Raw genomic sequence first — 21,849 nt, 5'->3', positions numbered from 1 at the left:
TGGCTGGCTCAGTCTGTTCAGCGTCCGACTTCGGCTCAGGTCGTGATCTTGCCGTCCGTGAGTTCGAGCCCCGTGTCGGCCTCTGTGCTGATAGCTCGGAGCCTGGAGCCTTGCTTCGGATGCTGTGTCTCCCTACCTGTCTCTCCGCCCCTCCCTTGCTTGTGCTCTGTCTCTCTGTCTCTCTCTCTCCCAAATAAAGATTGAAAAAAACAATAAATAAATAAAAGAAAAAAAAGAAAACAATAAGTAATATTTCTCTTAAAAATATTTCAGGGGCGCCTGGCTGGCTCAGTCAGAGGAGTTGTGCTACTCTTGATCTTAGGGTTGGTCCACCCTCTTGGGTGGAGAGATTACTTACTAAATTAAAAAATAGATATTTTATTTATTTATTTATTTAGTGCTGAGAGGAGAATCCCAAGCAGGCTCCAAGGTCTGCATGGAGCCCAAGAAGGGGCTTGATCCCACGACTCTGGGATCACAACCCAAGCCGAGATCGAGAGTCGGATGCTCAAACGACTGAGCCACCCAGGTGCCCTCCAAAATATGTATTTAATTTTTTTTAATGTTGTATTTTTTTTTCAGACAGAAAGTACGGGTGGGACAGGGACAGGGAGAGAGAAAGAAGGGCAGAGGATCCAAAGCAGACTCCAGCACACTGACCGTGGAGGGGCTCAAACTCACGTGAACCACGAAATCATGACCTGAGCTGAAGTCGGGCGCCCCTCACAATATGTATTTTAAATGTAAAGCTTTTTTTTAATTTAAATTTAAATTTTTAAAATATTTTTGGTTTAAATAAAATGTTATTTCAGTTGCAATTGAAATGAGCAGAGAGAGAAGACATAATGATTAAGAAAATTCTTCCGTGGGGGCACCTGGGTGGCTCAGTCAGTTGAGCTTCTGACTTCAGCTCAGATCATGATCTCACATTTCATGAGTTCAAACCTGCGTGGAGCCCCGCATCGGGCTCCGTGCTGACAGTGCAGAGCCCGCTGGGGATTCTCTCTCTGCCCCTCCCCACTCGTGTGTGCGCTCACTCTCTCTCTCTCTCTCTCTCTCTCTCTCTCTCTCGTCTCTCTTAAAATAAATAAAATTATATAAAAAAAGAAAGAAAATTGTTCTGTGTAGCTCCTCCTCCCTATGATTTTAAGGAGAGCACTTCTGTAACATATAGCCCGATGCTAGCCGCACACCGTGAGCCCCTGCACGGCTGTCTGCTGTCACACCGACTTGAAACAACCTTCCCACTGTTGGGTTCTAGTGAATTCTTTTTTTAAGGCTCAGTGGAAACTCAACTCCACCAGGTAGAGTGAACTTCTTCTGCAGGACCCTATGCCCACTGCCAGAGTCTTATTTATTTATTGTTACCGTATTTACCGCTGTAGCACTTTATTTGTTCTGTTTTGATAGTTTTGTAGAGGGAGGGAATAGCACGATAGCTAAGCACTCCGGCTCCAGGTTCAAATCCAGACTCTGCCCGTCACCGGCTGTGTCACCTTGGGCAAGTTTTCTCTGCTGCAAAAGGGAGCAAACAAAAGCATCGCCTCAAAGGGTTGTTAGGAGCTTTAGTTGCGTTAGTCTTCAGCAGGTGCTTAGAGCTGGGCCTGGCACAGAGGGAGCACTCTTGAAGTGTGACCTCCCACTGCTACTGTCCTCGTGTCATTGTCCACACACAGGTCCGTCTCTGAAATCCCCTTTGTTGACAAAGGATGTCAAGCATGGCTCGGTTGTGTTTGGTGAAAGCAGACGTACACGAACGGGGCACACTCATATTGTCACAGTAGAGATCTCTGTGGTGGGCCTGGGTGGCTCAGTGGGTTAAGTGTCCAACTTCAGCTCAGGTCATGATCTCATGGTTTGCGAGTTCGAGCCCCGCATCAGGCTCTGTGCCGACAACTCAGAGCCTGGAGCCTCCTTCAGATTGTGTCTCCCTCCCTCTCTGCCTCTCCCCCACTCATGCTCTGTCTCTCTCAAAAATATATAAACATGAAAAAAAATTGTTTTAAAAAGGTCTCCGAGGGGCGCCTGGGTGGCTTAGTCGGTTAAGCGTCCGACTTCAGCTCAGGTCACGATCTCGCGGTCCGTGAGTTCGAGCCCCGCGTCGGGCTCTGGGCTGACGGCTCAGAGCCTGGAGCCTGTTTCAGATTCTGTGTCTCCCTCTCTCTGACCCTCCCCCGTTCATGCTCTGTCTCCCTCTGTCTCAAAAATAAATAAAACGTTAAAAAAAAAATTTTTTTAAAAGGTCTCCGAGTAAGTGTGTGTGTTTGGAGATGTGGGTCACTCACCACTGCCCTGGCATGTTCAAGCTCCACACACCAAGTCCAGCCCCAGCATGTGCACATCATACCAGGCAGCCTCTGCCACATAAAGTCGACAATAGCTAACCTGCAGCCCAGAACAGATGCCATGATGGTAACGCATTGGTGTTAGGAGCCCAACATGGAAAATAGGGTTTCCTTTATAGACCCTGAGACACAGACATTGCCATTTGTCTCCTCATTATCGCTGTTCTCCCTCTGTCTTAGTTAATTTTTTGTAAGTTTATTTTATTTTGAGAGAGAGAGAGACAGAGCATGAGCGGGGCGGGGGGTGGGGGGGGCAGAGAGAGAGAAAGAGAATCCCAATCACAGAGCCACTCAGGTGCCCCAAGAGTACATTTTTTAAAAGAAGTGTAAGATTTGTATACTGAAAACTATAAAACATCATTAAAGAAATTAAGGAAGACTTCATTAAATGTAAAGACATCCCATGTTCATGGATTGAAAGATTTCGTATTGTTGAGATGGCAGTCCTCCCAAGTTGATTTCTAGATTCAAAGTGTTCTCTATCAAAATCTTAGTTTTTTTCCTCCAGAAATTGAAAAAGCTGATCCTAAGATTCATATAGAAATACAAGGAATCCAGGGGCGCCTGGGTGGCTCAATTGGTTGAGCGTCCGACTTCGGCTCAGGTCATGATCTCACAGTTCGTGGGTTCGAGCCCCGCATCAGGCTCTGTGCTGACAGCTCAGAGCCCGGAGCCTGCTTCAGATTCTGTGTCTCCCTCTCTCTCTGCCCCTCCCCCACTCACACTCTGTCTCTCCTTCAAAAATAAATAAACATTTAAAAAAAAAATTAAAAAAAAAAAAAGAAATATAAGGAATCCAGAATAGCTAAAAACAATCTTGAAAAAGGAGCATAAAGTTGGAGGACTCACTACTTCCTGATTTCAAAATCACTACAAAGTTACAGTAAAAAATAGAGTGCAGTACAAGCTTGAGGATAGACATAGAGATCAATGGAATAGAACCAAGAGCCCAGATGTAAATTCTCACTTTTATGATTGGTTGATTTTTTCAGCATGGGTGCTAAAACCATTCAATGGGGGGAAAATGGTCTTTTCAACAAATACCCTTTTACAAGAGATCCCAGAGAGCTCCTTCCCCACTTCCATTATGTGAGATTAACAATGAGAAGCTGGCCCTTAATGAGGAAGCAGGCTCTCACCAGACACTGACTCTGCCAGTGTCTTGATCTTAGACTTCCCAGCCCCCAGAACTGTGAAAAATAAATTTCTGTTGTTTATGTGCTACCTTGTCTATGGCATTTTTTTATAGTAGCCTGAATGAAATAAGACAATCTTTTTTAAAAATTTTTTTTAACATTTATTTATTTTTGAGAGACAGAGACAGAGCATGAGCAGGGAGGGGCAGAGAGAGAGAGAAGGAGACAGAATCTGAAGCAGGCTGCAGGCTCTGAGCAAGCTGTCAGCTCGAACCCACAAACTGTGAGACCATGACCTGAGCCGAAGTCGGATTCTCAACCGACTGAGCCACCCAGGCGCCCCAAGACAATCTCTATAATAGCCAAAAAAACCAGAAACAACCCAAATGTCCATTAACTCATCAATAGACTTTTTTAACGTGGTATATTCACACAATGGAATATTATTCAGCAATGAAAGGAAATAAAATACCGAAACATGCTACAACAGGGATCGACCTTGAAAATACTGTACTAACTGAGAGAAGCCAGGTACTATGGGGCTTGAAATGTAGTGTGGCTGCTAGTAAGTAGGGGTTTTTTTGAGGGAATGACAATGTTGAAAATGGTGATGATAGGGGCACCTGCGTGGCTCAGTCAGTTAAGCATCTGACTTCAACTCAGGTCGTGATCTCACGGTTCATGAGTTCGAGCCCCGCATCAGGCTCTGTGCTGGCAGCTCAGAGCCTGGAGCCTGCTTCGGATTCTGTGTCTCCCTCTCTCTCTCTGTCCCTTCCCCATTTGAGCTCTCTCTCTCAAAAATGAAAAGAAAAGAAAATGGTGATGATAGTTGCACAACTGTGGAAATATACTAAAAGCCATTGAATTCTACAGTTTAAATGGGTGAATTGTGTCTCAATAAGCTGTTGTAAAAAGTAAGTTATACTATATAACTTGTTGGACTATTCTATGGCCATTTATTTGTAAACATTTCAACCATAAAGAATATGTTCAGGGGCTCCTGGTGGGCTCAGTCAGTTGAGCATGCGACTCTCGATCTCGGGGTTGTGAGTTCAAGCCCCATGTTGGGTGTAGAGATTACTTAAAAATAAAATCTTAAAAAAATATATGTTTATAGTATTACAATCATTTGAAATAATAAGGATATGAAATTATATCTTATCGACTAAGTAAATCTATTTGTGTAGGAGACACTGTTGCCACACATCCTCCTTTCCCTCTTCTTTCAACCTAAAAAACCATGTGACTCAGCGGAAACTGGACCCAGCTCTGGGGGTGATTGCTCTAAGTCAATGGCGGTAATCCCACCATGTAACCAAGTCCACACTGGTCACTTAGCCTGTAGCATTCCCAGTGATAGCATCTGGGTCAGGAGTGGGTGTGTGCAAATCAGACTGAAAAGGAGACTTTCAGCCCCTCCATCATCTTCCTGCCTAAAAGACCCTCGAGATGAAGTCAGTGTTTGGAAGGGAGGAAAATCACCTGGGTCCTTGAGAATGTCATTGTTCTCCACCAGCCCTGACATCTGACTGCCTCTAGATTTCCTGTTCCCTGAGGCCGTCAATAGCTTTCCTTCCATTTTAGCTTTTTTTTGAGTCAGGGTGGTTTTTGTTATCTGACAAAAACATCCCAGCACAGAAGCAGTACATGCACAGAAGAAAGAGTGGAAGGAAATGAAAAAAAGTGTAAGTTACAAGTATCTTTCAGTGGTGGGGTTAGGGGTGTTTGAGATTTCTCCTATTTTTCTGTGTTTTCAAGTTTTTCTGAAATTGGCATGTATTACACTTTCCATCAAAGTAAGGTTTAAACACAACGGCAGACGCCTGGGTGGCTCAGTCAGGTAAGTCCTGGTTCGTGAGATCAAGCCCCACATCTGGTTCTGCCCTGACAGTGTGGAGCCTGCTTGGGATTCCCTCCCTCCCTCTCTCTCTATCTGGCCCTCCCCAGCTCATGTTCTCTCTCTCTCTGTCTCTCTCTCTCAGAGTAAATACATAAACTTAAAAAACATAATAATAATAATAGGAAAAAGGAAAAGGCAATATAAAAGAATATGTGCCCCCATATATTTAGCCAGCCACTGAGGGAACATGTCCGCCAGCATCCGCACCCCCAAGGTTCACACTCTTGTGTAGTCCTCCCCTGAATTATACAAGGGCTGTTGCGTGTAATCAGTAGCATAAGGCTGAAGTGATGACATTAGGTCATGAAAAAGACAGTGGTTCTGTCTCGGGTGCTCACTTTCTCTCTTAAATCATTCTTTCCAGGGGGAATCATGCTGCTATATGTGAGCAGCCCCGTGGAGAGGCCCAGATGCTGGGAAAGTGAAGCCATTGGCCAACAGCCACGTGAGCGAGCTTGGGAACAGATTCTCCTGCCCCGATTCCAGGAGGTGACTGCTACCCAACCATGGCTGGAGTGCAAGCTCCTGGGACGCTCACAGCCAGAAGCACTCCTCCAGCTGCTCCTGGATTCCTGACCCTCAGAACCAATACTAGACAGTAAGTTTGTTTTTCCTTAATTTATTTAAAAAAAAATCTATTAAAAACAAACAAGCAAAAAAATAACTCTACACCTAGCAGGGGGGTGGAACTCACGACCCCGAGGTCAAGAACTGTATATCGTACCAACTGAGCCAGCCAGGTGCCCCCGCTCCAGTAAGGTTGCTAAGCTATTAAGTTTCAGGGCTCTTGTTTCACAGCAAAATGGAGAGCAAGAGACACGCCAACTCTTCCACTCAGTAAGCCACTTAGGGGAAATCTTAACTTCAGACACAGAAGCAACGAAGGACGTATCTAGAGGATGTTTATTGCCACTGCCTTTGCCTCGGAAAAATATTGGGCATAATTAGAAATGAGGGTGATACCATTCTGTGGGACCGTTGCGCAGTTTTTGACAGGTCCGTAGTGTCAATCTGGAAAGATCCACGGCTTGTCAAGCGGGGAGCAAAACAGTTGTAGAATCACGTGTGTGGTATCTGTGGGAGCCATTGCTGGATGTAACTCCTCAACATCTCTCCTCCACTTCCTCCTTATTCACAGATCATGTTTCCAGCTCCCAAACTAAAATCTCGGGGCACCCGGTGGCTCAGTTGACTGAGCGTCAGACTTTGGCTCAGGTCACGATCTCGTGGTTCATGAGTTCAAGCCCCATATCGGGCTCGCTGCTGTCAGCGCTTCAGATCCTCTGTCCCTCTCTCTCTAACGACCCCCACTGCTTGCAGTCTCTCAAAAAACAAAACCAAAAACACCAAAACACTAAAATCTCGGTTTCTCAGCTTCCCTCGCAGCCAGGCACAGCCACGTGACATGTTCCTGGCTAATGAGATGTAACCAGAAATCCACAGGAAAGTTACTGGTTTTCTAGTAGCATGTACTGCACATATAACCAGAGTCGGCCGGTACGTGCCTGTCCCCTTGTGCCTGCCTTCTTCCTCCTGCGTGGAATAGACTTGGTGCCCGGAGGGCAGGGCCGTCTTGTGACTGTGGGGACCCAAGTCACACTCTCAGGATGGGGAAGCATAAAGGCATGGAGCATGCGGCTTCATGGCCACGGCACCGTGCACTATGTGACCCCAAGCTTGTTGTCACCTGAGAAGGAGGCAACATATTTCTCAGTTAAGCCACTGTTTGGGTTTTGAATGTAATCCCGGTTACCGTTTTCATCTAAAAGAAAAAAGGAAGAAAAGTCACGTGTATGTGTATGTGTGTGATTACTTACATGAGCATGATGATGTAGGAGGACACATAGCTCACTGTTAACATTGACCGTTAGGGGCACCCGGGTGGCTCAGTTGATTGAGTGACCAGCTTCGGCTCGGGTCGTGATCTCTCGATTCGGGAGTTTGAGCCCCGCATCGAGCTGCTGTCAGTGTGGAGCCCGCTTCAGATCCTCTGTCTCCCTTTCTCTCTTCCCCTCCCTTGCTCGTGCACTCTCTCTCAAAAATAAATAAAAAGTAAAAATAAACTAAAAAAACAACAACAACAAACATTGACAGTTCACTGCAAGGGGTAAGACTGGAGGCAGAGGACAGCTGATGAAGTTTTTATTTTTACTCTGTTTACATCATTATACCAAACATTTATTAATTTTGTGACACTATAATAATGTCCACAAAGCTTATAAAAAGAGAGGAAGAGTCGATGTGCTGGCTGGCTCAGTCAGAAGAGCAGGTGACTCTTAATCTCAGGGTCGTGAGTGCAAGCCCCACATTGGGTGTAGAGATTACTTAAATAAATACTTTAAAAAAAAAGGAAGAGTCACATATGCTAAAATACATGTTATATATATATATATATATATATATATATACACACACACATATATAATACATACATATGTAATATACACACATATATAATATATATAATACATAATTATAGAGTATACCCACACATATATATAATATTTACACATGTATATAATATATTTATATATAATACATAATTATATAGTACATATGAGAGAGAAAGAAAGAGAAAGTGTACAATAGCATTCTGGAATTACTGGTTATCACTCGACCAGCTCAAGCTCAAGTTCAAGGCAAAGCCAGTCCTCAGTGACTGGGCCGGTGCCTCCCATAATGCAGGGAGCTAGGAGTGGACAGTCTGAGCAAATGGAATATTTGGTATAGTTCTGCAGTTTGAGCCAACACTACAAGCTTCAGATTTGTTGCACTGTGGAGGGCCAGATACTCAGGAGATCATCGGGACCCCACCAGGAGGCCCGGAGGCACAGTTGCAGCCCGGCAGAGAAGGGAAACAGACAGGGAAGCTGGGGTCTGGGGTCCGGGGCCAAGGGATGCAAGGCAGGGCCCTGGCCTGTGACCTAGCACGGCTCTGGCACAGGGCGCTGGTCCCGGGCTCCCCAGAGATGGGTCCGTCTTTTCAGGAACAGGCCTCAGTCACCTTCCCTGCTCCGAGGACCTGGGCTTGTAGCTGGATCCCACCATACAGGCACCTGAGCAGGTCTGAGGCACATAGGAACCGGGCATCTAGACCAAATCACAGTGTCGTGCAGCTGACTGTGGACGTGACATATATCTTCTTAGTCAGTGGCTCTTTGCTTCCTGGAGCCTTCATGGCTCCTATTCTGTGCTGGGCCCCCGTGCAGCCAAGGGGTTGGGGGTGGGGGCGACAGGGCTGCTGTCGTGGACCCGCCTCCCTCCCCCGTCCCCCCCACCGCACTGATTTCCTCTCTTGTGGCCCCAGGGGTTTCCTGTTCTCTCCCCTGTCTGAACAGCTTCCCCATTTCTTTTGCAACATCTTGCAGCAGGTGTCTGGCTTGCTCCTGCTCTCGGAAGCTCAGACAGGCTGGGACCTAGCAGAGAGCCTCCGGGTTTGGTCCAAGGTGTGCCATGGGAGGAACAGCAGCTCAGCCGGGCGGCCCGGCCACGTGCAGGGGGAGCCCATGGAGGGGAAGGCGCCATTTTCCTGAACTGGGTTATGACCCAGATATCACACGGAACAGATTTACACTAAAGAATTCTTTGTCGCTTATCTAAAATTTCCATTTAACTGAACATCCTGTATTTTTATTTGCTAAATCTGGCAACCTGATCCTAAGACGGCTCAGCTTTCAAAGTTCTCTAATCAGATGTTCCAGAAAGGGAAGAGAGGGAGGAGAGAAGATGGCAGGAAAGAAAAAACTCCCCATGGAGAGAGAGAGCCGAGCCGGTGTGTGACTCCACAGCTGTTCCTCCCCTCCCACCCCCGAGGGCCAGAGACTGAGGCCCCAGGGGAGAGGGCAGGGCTGGGAGAGGTACCCGGTGCCAATCCCTGGCTCAGCCACCAACTTCCTGTGGGTCACCCTGGGCAGTGGCTGGGCCTCCCTGGGCTCCCTCGCTGGCATCTGTGGCCTCCAGCACTCACTCACTCATCACATTTGTCCCACGCACCCACACGTACCCCTGCTGTGTGCCAGACCAAGTCTCAGAGAGGAGCCCTTAAGCAGCTGGCTAGCTGATGGCATGCGGAGGATATAGACATGAAAACGGATCCCCATGATCCAGGAATATGGAATTTCCACTTCCCTCCTTCCAAGGGAGAGCTACTCAGTCCCGGCCGCGCCCTGCACCTGCCCTCTCCCTCTTCCTGGTACCCAATGGCTGCTCGGGGATCTGGGAGGGCTCCCTCCCAGGGGCATTGGCTGTCGTGGTGCTGCTGTCCTCAACTGAAAGCCCTCCACGTGGCCATGCCTTGTCCGGTGGCCCCAGAATGGTGGCTGTGAGCTTCAAGAGCAGTGAAGTGTTCTGGGGGACTTGCTCTCCCTGGACCAGCTGGGTTGGGTTGATCAAGGCAAGCTTGCATCTTTCAGATGCCCACCTAGGTGCCCAGGGGCTTCAGATCTCCTGGTGGGCTGAGGACAAGACAGAGGTGGGAGTCTTTGAAGGGCAGACCCAGGGTGTTGTTAATACTACCCGTTTTTCCCAGCATGTTCCCATGGCGGGAGAAAATGGAAGGAGGGAATTTGATTTTGATGACCAGGGGAGCCACCACTCACCTCCACACAGCAGTCAGGATGCTTTAAAAAAAAAAAAAAAAAAAAAAGTTTTGGTTTTTTTTAATTGTGGTAAAAATATATATAACATAACATTTACCATTTAGGAGTACAACTCAGTGGCATGAAATACATTCACAATGTGATACAACCATCGCCCCTATTTCCAGAGCTTTTCCATCATTCCAAACAGAAACTCTGTACCCATTAAACAATAATTCTCCTCTTGGGGCGCCTGGGTGGCTCAGTCAGTTGGGTGTCCGACTTCGGTTCAGGTCATGATCTCGCAGTTCACAAGTTCGAGCCCTGCATCTGGCTCTGTGCTGACAGCTCGGAGCCTAGAGCCTGCTTCGGATTCTGTGTCTCTCTCTCTCTCTCTGCCCCTCCCCAATTCATTCTGTTTCTCCCTCTCTCTCCCTCTCTCTCCCTCTCTCTCTCTCTCTCTCAAAAATAAATAAGCATTAAAAAATTGCTTGAAACAATAATTCTCCTCTCTTTTCCCTTCCCTCCCAGCCCCTGGTCACCTCTAATGTACTTACTGTCTCTATGAATTTTCCTGTTCTTAATACCTCATTCAAGTGGAACCACATCCAATCTGTCCTTTTGTGTCTGACTGCTTTCACTCAGCATACTTTGTTTTTTTAAGTTTTTATTTATTTAAGTAATCTCTGCATCCAACATGAGGCTTGAACTCACCACCCTGAGATCAAGAGTCACAGGCTCTTTCAACTGAGCCATCTCGGCGCCCCTCGGCATAGTGTTTTCAAAGAGCATCCCTGTGGAAGCATGTATCAGAGCTTCATCCCTTTTTATGGGTGAATAATGTTCCATTGTGTCCCTGTAGAGGCCATATCTGGCTTATCAATTCATCTGTTGGTGGGCACTTGGGTTGTTTCTGCCTTTCGGCTCCCCAGAGTGGGTACTGCTGGGTAAGAAGAACAACTTTCTCGACTACAATATGCTACACTTCCGCTCATCGGATGTGAGGGGGTTTTCCAAAACCAAACAATTCTCAGATGCCGGCAGGGTGTCCTACAGTTTAACTCAATGCTGACACTATTGACTCGCAGTTAACATCAGATCCCAGAGGCTGAGGGCTCGGTCCTATAGGACCACCCCCAGTTCAGACACCTGCACTTCTGATGGGCCAGCTATAAACCGGAGGTTTCTGTGACCCCCTCCTCGGGTTCAGACATTTGCCAGAGTGGCTCACAGAACTCAGGAAAACAGTTTACTTATTAAATTTCTGGATTTATTACAAAGGATATTTAAGGACATAAATGAACAGCCAGGTGAAGAGATACATAGGGTGAGGTCCAGAAGGGTCCAGGCACAGGAGCTTCTGTCCCCGTGGAGTTTGGGGAAGGTCACCCACCCATGTGCATGCATTCTTGTCCACCAACTGGAAGGGCTGTGAACGCATACTGTTGGGATTTTATCTATCTATCTATCTATCTATCTATCTATCTATCTATTTATAAATGTTTTTATTTATTTTTGGGAGAGAGAGAGACAGAGCATGAGTGGCAGAGGGGCAGAGAGAGAAGGAGACACAGAATCCAAAGCAGGCTCCAGGCTCTGAACCGTCAGCACAGAGCCCGACGCAGGGCTCGAACTCACAAACCGCAAGATCATGACCTGAGCCGAAGTCGGCTGCTTAACTGACTGAGCCACCTGGGCGCCCCATATTTTTAAGTTTATTCATTTATTTTGAGAGAGCGCGAGTGTGTTGGGGGTGGGGGGGGAGAGGCAGAGAGAAAGGGAGAGAGAGAATCAGAAGCATGCTGTGTGCACTGTCAGCGTGGAGCCAGATGTGGGGCTCGATCTCACGAACTGAGATCATGACCTGAGCTGAAATCAAGAGTCTGCCGCTCAACCAACTGAGCCACTCATGTGCCCCAGTGTTTAGGAAGGCTTTCACTGATAATTAATTCAGTCTCTAGCCCCCTCCCTTCCCTGGGAGTCGGATGTGGCCATCCTTAGGGGCTTTCCAAAAGCCACCTCATTAACTAAACTCCAGTGTTACCAGAAAGTTCCCAGGGTTTTAGGTGTTGGTACCAGGAATGCAGGTGAAGGCCGAAATATATATATTTGATTATATAACACTATCCCACCGGGTCATATGATGATTTTTTTTTTAACTTTTTTCCCCCTAAGTTTGTTTATTTATTTATTTATTTTTAAATGTTTATTTTTGAGAGAAAGCACGAGCAGGAGAGGGGCAGAGAGGGTGGGACGGAGGACCCCAAGTGGGCTCTGCGCCATCAGCACGGAGCCCGACGCGGGGCTCGAACCCACGAACCGTGAGATTGTGACCTGAGCCAAAGTCAGACACTTAACCGACCGAGCCACCCAGGCGCCCCTCATGTGATGATTCTATGTTTAGCCTTCTGAGAACTTGTTTCCCCTCGTGGCTGCACCATTTTACCTTCCTGCCAGCAATGCGTGAAAGTTCTAGTTCTCACACATGCCCACCAACACTTGTTATTTTCTGTTTTATTCTTTACAACTGCCGTCCTAGTGTTACCCATAACTGGGTCTGCCTCTTGGTGGGCATTGAAGCCAAAAGACACAACGAAGCCAAAGAAGGGAAGGGTATTCCTTGCGACAAGTAAATGAGGACCCTGGGACCGTCTCCCAAAGTGGTGTCTCCTCAAACCACAGAACTGGGAAGTTTTAAGCCAAGGATGCATATAGATTCGTGAAGGGGCTTGTGCAGCGGGGGATTCAGCTGGGAAATAGGGCAGGTCGTCTTAAGGTGATCTGTCTGTCCAGGGTCGAAGGCATGAGGGCCAGCAAGGGTCGGCCTTGCCAATTCTGTGACTACGTTTGAGTTTTATTTATTTTTATTACTTATTTTTTTTTAATGTTTATTTATTTACTTTGAGAGTTCTGCGTCAGCGCGGAGCCTGATGCGGGGCTCGATCCCACAAACCGTGAGATCGTGACCCGAGCTGAAATCAAGAGTCGGACACTTAACTGACTTGAGCCCCTCAGGCGCCCCGAGCCAGAGTTTTGATCCTGTAAAGATAACTCAGGAATGTGTGTCAGGTCAATCTTGATGTTGAATCAGCCCTGGGAGTTTTGTCACTGATTTGTTGCCCCTGATATGATTAGGTTATCTCCTGGCCTGACAGTGGCTGTTTGTTCTTATTCTTTTGTTCCCTTTAAATCAGTTCAGGATACCCCAGGAAGCTCTGCAAGAAATGTGCTTTGGGCCGGGCGCCTGGGTGGCTGAGACGGTGAAGCTCCCAACTCTTGATTTCAGCTCCCGTCATGATGGCACGATGCGTGGGGTCGAGCCCCAAGTCGGGTCCGTGCTTTGAGGGCAGAGCCTGCTTGGGATTCTCTCTTTCTCTCCCTCTCTCTCTGCCCCTGCCCTGCTCTCTCTCAAATAAATAAACATTTATAAATAAATAAATAAATAAATAAATAAATAAATAAATAAAAGTTAAATGAAAAAATTAAAACAAAACCAAACATAAATTGCAATCCGTTGCTCCCCTGACCAGATGGACTCTGGCTGTGTCCTCCAGGCCCTCCGGTGAAGTCTCGCCTCTGCTCACCTCTCCAGCCTCACGGCCCTCTCCCCTTCACCCAGCGCTCACCACCTTCGCAGAAGGCAGGCCTCTCGCCTGCACCGCACCTCCCCCGCCCTCCCCCCCCCCCCCCCCCCCCCCCCCGCCCAATCTCAGGGACCATTCTGTGCTTCCTCTTTCCGGGGGGATCTGTCTTCCTCGTGCCCTTGGCCTGGCGGACCCCAGCCTTGGTCCCTACACCCCGTTCATGTTCCTTCCCGGCTCTGGGCTGCATTTGCGGTTGGGAGTCTGCTGTTTCCCCTGCTTCTTGTCCATCCCAGGCAGGAGGCTCCGGGTCTTGGCAAAGCAAGCACGTGGCTGATGCTTGTTTCGTGGCCAGATGAGCCAACGAATTGTCTCTCCCGTGGGCTCACGGCCTTTTGGGAAGACACCGTGGTCACTTCTACCTCCCGCCCCTGACAGCCAACCCAGGAGGCTGTGTCTCACAAACGTACTGAAGTCACACCAGGGAACTCCCCAACCACTGCAGTCCCTTCCCTGTTTGCAGATTTTCTTCCAACCGTTCTCTTCCTTTGGATCCAGGGAACCAAGGTGCTGAGGCCCTGAGGACACCCTGAGGACACCCAAGGTCCCGGAGAGGAGAAACCCCTCAGGTAATGGGTGTGACAAGTGGGAGCTCACCCAGAGCACTGGGAACATCTCTCTTTCTCCACTTTATTTTATTTTATTTTATTTTATTTTATTTTATTTTATTTTATTTTATTTTATTTTATTATTTGAGAGAGAGAGAGAGCACAGTCAGAATCTTTTTATTTACTGATTTGGGGTGGGGGGAGGGAGGCAGAGAGAAGCAGAGAGAGGGAGACAGAGAGAATCCCAAGCAGGCTCTGCACTGTCAGCGCAGAGACTGATGTGGGGCTCGAACTCACAAACTGTGAGATTATGACCTGAACCAAAGTCGGACGCTTAACCCACTGAGCCACCCAGGTGCCCCAGAGAGAAAGAGAATCTGTGAACAGGTTCTGTTCTCAGTGTGGAGCCTGAGGCAGGGCTCAATCCCACAACCCTGGGATCATGACCTGAGTCCAAATCAAGAGTCAGAAGCTCAACCGATTGAGCCACCCAGGGGCCTCTCTCTCTTTAAAAAACACCAAACATATATTTGGGGTGCCTGGATGGCTCAGGTGGTTGATTGTCTGACTTCGGCTCAGGTCATGATCTTGCGGTTTGTGAGTTCGAACCCTGCGTCAGCCTTGCTGCTGTCGGCACGGAGCCCGCTTCGGGTTCTCCGTCCCCCTCTCCCTCCCCTCTCAAAAATGAATAAACATTTGAAAAGTAATAAAATTAAAAATATATATTTGTCGAGGTGCCCTAGGAGCATCTCTTGTTAGGAGGTGGGGCGGGAGTAAAAGAAAGAGAAAAAGAAAGTCCCAGAAGCAAAGGAGACAGAAGCAGACTGCAGCCACAGAGCTGGCCAACTACAGGACCACACAGGAGGGTAGAGCAGGGAGAGCTTGTGGGGAAGGACAAAGCATCAGAGACCAAAAAAACCAAGAGGCAACCTACTGAATGGGAGAATATATTTGCAAATCGTATGTCTGATGAGGAATTAATATCCAAAATATATAAAGAACTCTTACAACTCAGTAGCCAAAAAAAAAAAAAAAAAAAAAAAAATCCAATTAAAAAAGTGGGCACAGGATCTGAATAGACATTTTTCCAAAGAAGATATGCAGGTGGCCAACAGGTACGCGAAAAAGTGCTCAGCGTCGCTCACCATCAGGGAAATGCAAATCAAAACCACAGTGAGATCTCACCGCCCGCCTGTTAGGACGCCTTGTATCAAAAAGACCAAAGGCAGCCAGCGTTGGCGGGGGTGTGGAGACAACGGACCCCTCGTGCACCGTCGGTGGGAATGCAAATTGGTGCAGCCACTGTGGAAAACAGTGAGGAAGTTCTGAGTGTTTCTCTGAAGGAAATAAGAACACTGACTTGAAAAGATGCGGACAGCCCGTGTTCACTGCAGCATCATTCACAGTAGCCGAGACACGGAAGCAACCTACGTGTCCATCGATGAGTGGATGGCTGCAGAAAATGTGGTGGAGGGGCGCTGGCTGGCTCAGTGGCTGAAGCACGCGACTCTTGATCTCGGGGTTGTGAGTTGGAGTCCCACATTGGGTGTAGAGATTACTAAAAAGAAAGAAAGAAAGGAAGGAAGAGAGAAAGAAAGAGAATGTGGTGTGTATATACAATGAAATGTTAATCAGCAGTAAAAAAGGAGGAAATCCTGGCATTTGTGACAACATGGATGGACCTTGAGGGCATTGGGCTAAGTGAGATAAATCAGAGAGAAAAATACCGTCTGATCTCATTTATATGCACAATCTAAAACAACAACAAAAGTCTCCAAACTCTCAAGAACCAAAGTCCTAGGGGTGCCTGGGTGGCTCAGTCGGGTAAGCAACCGACTTTAGCTCAGGTCATGATCTCACGGTTTGTGGGTTCGAGCCCCGCGTTGGGGTCTGTGCAGACAGCTCAGAGCCTGGAGCCTGCCCCGGATTCTGTGTCTCCCTCTCTCTCTCTGCCCCACCACAGCTCACACGTTGTCTCTGTCTGTCTCTCAAAAATAAACATTTAAAAAAAAAAAAAAAAAAGAACTAAAATCCTGGATACAGAGAACAGATAGACGGTTGTCAGAGGTGGGCGGTGGGTGAAATGGGTGAAGTTACACCAGTTATAAAGTAAACAAGTCCTGCGGGGGTTGGTGCCTGGGTGGCTCAGTCTGTTAAGTATCCAACTCGTGATTTGGGCTCAGGTCATGATCTCAGGATTCGTGAGATTGAGCCCTGTGTCGGGCCCCAGCCTGACACTGTGGGGCCTGCTTGGGATTCTCTCCCCCCCCCCCGTCTCTCTCTGCCCCTCTCTCGTTCGCGTGCTCCCTCTCAAAACAAATAAGTACACTTAAAAAATAAATAAATAGTACAGCATGGTAGGGTGGGTTAAAGGGAAAAAAAAGCAGGCTTGAAGAAGGGTGGGAGTTCTGTATCTCAGAGACTTCATAGCGTGACATCTGCAAGCCTGCAGAGAACAAAAGAACATTCTTTTAGCTGGAGGATATTTAGGGGATATTAGGAGCTTCTGTTTTAGGCCAGGCCTTCAATATCTTTTTCAGGGGACAATGGCACGTGGCGTTGAGAGCACCTGCTGGGCTGGGCTGGCCTTGGGAGGACCTTTCTGTTGGATCATAAAGCGGGGCGGCCCCTTGTCAAGCAAAGGAAAGGGGAAGGGCCAGCCAGGCAGAAGGCCTGGACAGAGGCGTGGGGGTACAAGAGGCTCTAGAATGTTCTGAGAACAGTGAGGACATTGGTTTGGCTGGAGCTCAAGGCACAGCGGGAGATACAGAAGGAGCTGGTGGCCGGGCCTCGGGTGCCAGGGTGAGGCCCGTGGATTTCCTCCTGGGGCAGCAGAGGCTGGAAGGGGTGAGCATTAGCAGGGGTGGCGCATGCTCAGAGCTGTGGCTCAGGTCAGCTCCTCGATGCCGCATTTTCTTTTTCAGAAGCCAATTTCTCAATATCCTCAAGCGGGGCTCTACACTGCAGTCGTGGATTGCGACACCTCCTCTAACAAGTTTTTAAGTGTGGGTGAGCGTGTGCCTGTGTGTGTGACCGTGTACGTGCGAGTGTGTGTGAGTGTGACTGTATGTGTGTGTACGAGTGTGTGCCTCTGGTCCCTACAGCTGTGGCCTCCTGATGATGTTCCTTTCCTGCGGACTGAGAGCAGTGTCTGGTCTGAGCAAGCCCGAACTAGCTGGTACCCATTTCTTCCTTTTCCAGTGTACCTGTGTGTGTTTGTTTTTTTAATGTTTATTTAAAAAAATTTTTTTTAACATTTATTCATTTTTTGAGAGACAGAAAGAGAGCACAAGCAGGGGAGGGAGACACAGTATTCGAAGCAGGCTCCAGTCTCTGAGCTGTCAGCATGGAGCCCAACACGGGGCTTGAACTCATGAAACGCAAGATCATGACCTGAGCTGAAGTCGGATGCTTAACTGACAGAGCCACCTAGGCGCCCCTTTATTTGTTTATTTTTGAGAGAGAGAGTGAGTGAGCAGGGAGGGGCAGGGAGAGAAAGAGAGAGAGAATCTTAAGCAGGCTCCACACTGCCAGTGCAGAGCCCGATGCGGGGCTTGAACCCACGAACGGTGAAACCATGACCTGAGCCGAAATCAAGAGTCAGCCGCTTAACTGACTGGGCCACCCAGGCACCCTGCCCTGTACTTGTGTTCTTTAAACAAGGGGAAAACAGGGGGCACCTGGCTGGTTCAGTCAGAGGAGCATGCGATCCCCCCCCCCCCCCCCCCCCCCCCCCCCGTCGGGTGTAGAGATTACTTAAATCAATAATAATAATAAACTTTAAAAAAAGGCGGGGTACCGGAAGAGAAGCTTCCCCGAGCCTGAAGTTGCCTGCTGCTTTTCCATCCATACTGGGAAGGGCAGTTGAGCGCAGGACCCACCCTGAGGTGGTCTTGGTGGCTTGAATCTTTTTTTTTTTTTTTTTTTTTTTTGGGACAGAGAGAGACAGAGCATGAACGGGGGAGGGTCAGAGAGAGAGGGAGACGCAGAATCGGAAACAGGCTCCAGGCTCTGAGCCATCAGCCCAGAGCCCGACGCGGGGCTCGAACTCACGGACCGCGAGATCGTGACCTGGCTGAAGTCGGCCGCTTAACCGACTGTGCCACCCAGGCGCCCCTTGGTGGCTTGAATCTTAGCTTTTTGTTTTGTTTCAAACACTTGTTTTAAGTTTGTATGTTTATTTTGAGGGGTGGGGGAGGGGTAGAGAGAGAGAGAATCCCAAGCAGGCTTTGCACTGATAATGTGACTCAGGGCTCGAAACCCACAAACCGCGAGATCATGACCTGAGCCGAAATCAAGAGACGCTTAACGGACTGAGCCACCCAGGTGCTCCTAAACATTCTTTTCTAAAATCTGTTTATTTTGGAGGCGCCTGGGTGGCTCAGTCCGTTAAGCGCCTGACTTTGGCTCAGGTCACGTCTCTGAGCTCGAGACCCACATCGGGCTCTGTGCTGCCAGCTCAGAGCCTGGAGCCTCCGCCTCGGATTCTGTGTCTCCTTCTCTCTCTGCCCCTCCGCCACTCACGCTCTGTGTGTGTCTCTCTCTCAAAAATAAACAAACAGTAAAAAAATTACTTATTTTCCTTTAATTAATCTCTACACCCAGTGTGGGGCTCGAACTCACAATCCCAAGATCAAGGGCCGCGTGCTCCTCTGCCTGAGCCACCCAGGTGCGCCTTGAATCTTTGCTTTGAATCCTGGCTTGGTGCTCAGTTTTTCCCGGTCGTGTCACCCGGGATCGAACCCTTGATCTTTCTGAATCTCAGGTTCTTCATCTGTGAAAGGAAGAAACGTTTACTTTGCAGGGCTGTGAGAATTAACGGTGCACACAATCTTGCTTGACGTTAGGCTGTGACGTTGTAACATTTAGTGTATTTTTGATGTTTTGATGATTTTTGCAAAAGTTGCATCCAAGGCGGGGCACCTGAGTGGCTCAGTCATTTAATGCTCTGACTCTTAATAGCTCGGGTCATGATCTCACCGCCCCGGGATTGAGCCCCACTTCAGGCTCTGGTCCGAGTGTGGAGCCTGCTTAAGATTCTCTGTCTCCCTCTCTCTCTCTCCCTCTCCCTCTGCCCCTCCCCTGCTCACGTGTGTGTGCACATGTTCTCTCTCTCTCTCCAAAAAGTAAAGAAACAAGCGTAAGCAAGGCAGAGTGCTTTTGGTACCTCTTCTGGCAGCTTCCTCTGCCTCTTCTGGCACCTCGTGTTTCTCCTAAGTCCCATCACCTGCATCTCAGGTGAGCTGTTTCAGGGACTTCAGTGTCGAAACCTCGGGCCTCTGGAGTGCAAACACGTGGCCAGGAATCAAGAAAGCGAGCTTTCGTGGCAGAACAGGCAGAGGCACCGGTCATGGTTCCCCCATAATGGATCCCGGAGGTGGAGGTAAGGTGGGGGCGAGGTCACTGGAGTCATGTAGGAGGACTTTGGGCTAAGGGATCATCCGTTCTCTGCTCTTTGTGCATATGGGTGTGATTGATTCGTGAATCCCTGAGGCCACGGCGAGCGGTACTCCTGTCCTGGGCTCTGGGCTAAGTACCAGGGTACACCGTCCCCGCCATCATAAAGCTTAAAGCAGGGGTGGGGGCACCCAGGCGGCTCAGTCGGTTAAGCGTCCGACTTCAGCTCAGGTCATGATCTCACAGTTTGTGGGTTCAAGCCCCGCGTTGGGCTCTGTGCTGACAGCTCGGAGCCCGGAACTTGCTTTGGATTCTGTCTCCCTCTCTCTCTGCCCCTCCCCCGCTCGCGTCTGTGTCTCTATCTCACAAATAAACATTAAAAAAAAATAAATGAATTTTAAAAATCGTGGGGTGGGGGCAATCTGCTTTGGACTGGGTGTTCTGGAAAGGCCTTTTGAGGAGGGCACATTTCGGTGAAAGGTAAACCCGGGAGGAGGTGCCACGCTGAGTTGGGAAGAAAGGGAGAGGGCCGCGTGAGGAAATGGAAGAAGGACCCCCCAACCCCACGTGAGGGAAAGGCGGGAAAGGCGGCACAGCACAGACAGCCCTGAACATGGCATCTGAGAAGCACGAGGCAGAGGCGAAATCATGCAGAGAGTCTGAGGGTCACTGGGTGCTGGTTTTGTTTTATTTATTTTTATGTATTTATTTTTATTTATTTTGAGGGAGAGGGCAAGTGGGGGAGGGATAGAGAGGGAGGGAGACAGAGTCCCAGGCAGGCTCTGCGCCCTCAGCACAGAGCCTGATGCGGGGCTCGAACCCACGAACTGTGAGATCATGACCTGTTAAGTCTTGCCAATGGCAAGAGTCCGTCGCTTAACCGACCGAGCCACCCAGGTGCCCCCATCGGGTCCTGTTTGGATCCACATCTCAGCTTCTTCCCACATCCCCACCTCGTACCCTCAGACATCATCCCGGACGTTGCCAACAGGAGTGGTACATTCTGAGAGCCGCCGCCCTGACACTTACCAGACCGCAGCCCTGCCCCTCCACTCACCTCGTGCCTCCGTTTCCACAGTGAAAAATATTTTTTCCCCAAAGAGCATTTCCCTTTCACTGAGCCACTCCATATGGCGCCACAAAATTAAAATAAGTGAAGGGCTACTGTCCCTCTCCATCCTGGCTGGGCTGGGTGACAGGGAGGAGACTATACAGCTTGTGGTTCAGTAGACATCCCTTAATAAGCTTTTTATTTTTAAGTTATCTCTGTACCCAGAGTGGGGCTTGAACTCACGATTTTGAGATCAAGAGTCACAGGCTCTACCGACTGAGCCAGCCAGGTGCCCTGTAAAGCTCTGACTGCTTAAGAGAAGATCCTTTGCAGGATTCTAGCAAAGCCTCTGCCCCTGGAGCTCGGGATCACCCTCTTCTTAGCAGAAGGGAGGCACCTGGGCGGTGAGGGAGGAAGGCTGCAGGGGGAACAGGTGCTGGAGAGCCGCCCCTCCTTCCCCTCCCCTCCCGCCTCACCCTAGCTTTGTCCCTGCGCTGATTATTGCTTTATTACTGTTTTCAGTCAGATATAATTCCGGCATTTTCTACAATCTTGATCTTTTCACTGATACCAGATTTTTGTACAAAGATTTGTATATAAAATGATTATGTACCCACCAGAATACATTCCCCAGCAATTAGAACGTTTAAGATGCAGCTCGTAACACTCCTTCTGCACATTCCTCATTTATTACTTCTGAAAATGTTTTGTGATTTTTTTTTTTTTGGTGGATGTGTTTACAAATCCAATAACAATCCTCATTTAGAGTTGCAAAACACGAAACCATTTTGAACCCAGACAGATGGCAGCTAAATGAACTTTAATTAAAGAATGAGTGCTTTGAATCAAATCACTTAAAAAAGTACAGTACTCTGAGATTCTGGAGAGGTTGCATAAACAGCATCTGGGTTCTTCTGCAGGAAGCAGGCCTGCTTGTGGGAACTAGGAAGGCATCCCCAACGGATCCGGGCTGGGCCGGCACTGGGCACCGTGGGCAAAGCGAGGGGGCGGCCAGCCGGCCAAGCGGCCCAGAGCGCAGAGCTCCCGAGACAGGAGGTGAAACCGACGTAGGCCACCTCTTGGTGCAAAGGTTGCCCTGGGAGTGGGGGTCCCCCCTTCTGCTTTCGTGCAGTGAGGTCGGGCCGAGGCGCGGGGTTTTGCTGCACAACCCGATTAGGTGCACGCGCCTGCACAGCGGGAGTGGAAGCAGACAGATGGCGGAGGCCCCGCAGGCCGAAGGGCTGGGGTTCCCGG

The 21,849-nt window shown here is 48.8% G+C and overlaps 1 protein-coding gene and 1 long non-coding RNA gene across 6 annotated transcripts in view; one reads left to right on the top strand and one right to left on the bottom strand.

Moving 5' to 3' along the window:
* The window catches only part of LOC131500753 (uncharacterized), a 54,372-nt gene that overhangs the window by 25,034 nt on the left and 7,489 nt on the right, over positions 1 to 21,849 (top strand). For 3 of the 4 annotated variants that reach the window (XR_009256444.1, XR_009256442.1, XR_009256445.1), the window contains 2 exons: positions 5,746 to 5,979; positions 13,836 to 14,168. This is a non-coding gene — a long non-coding RNA (uncharacterized LOC131500753). The remainder of the gene's footprint in view (positions 1 to 5,745; positions 5,980 to 13,835; positions 14,169 to 21,849) is intronic. The other variant, XR_009256443.1, reaches the window with a different exon arrangement.
* The window catches only part of GTF2IRD1 (GTF2I repeat domain containing 1), a 124,559-nt gene continuing 117,923 nt past the window's right edge, over positions 15,214 to 21,849 (bottom strand). For both annotated transcript variants that reach the window (XM_058710194.1, XM_058710196.1), the window contains one exon: positions 15,214 to 16,593. In XM_058710194.1, the coding sequence (XP_058566177.1) occupies positions 16,477 to 16,593 (117 nt within the window). In that variant the 3' untranslated portion in view covers positions 15,214 to 16,476. The remainder of the gene's footprint in view (positions 16,594 to 21,849) is intronic.

This window comes from Neofelis nebulosa, chromosome 18 (assembly GCF_028018385.1).
Source record: "Neofelis nebulosa isolate mNeoNeb1 chromosome 18, mNeoNeb1.pri, whole genome shotgun sequence".
NCBI classification, from domain to species: domain Eukaryota; kingdom Metazoa; phylum Chordata; class Mammalia; order Carnivora; family Felidae; genus Neofelis; species Neofelis nebulosa.
The sequence above is the reverse complement of the archived record's forward strand: the minus strand, read 5'-3'. Positions and strand labels throughout refer to the sequence as shown.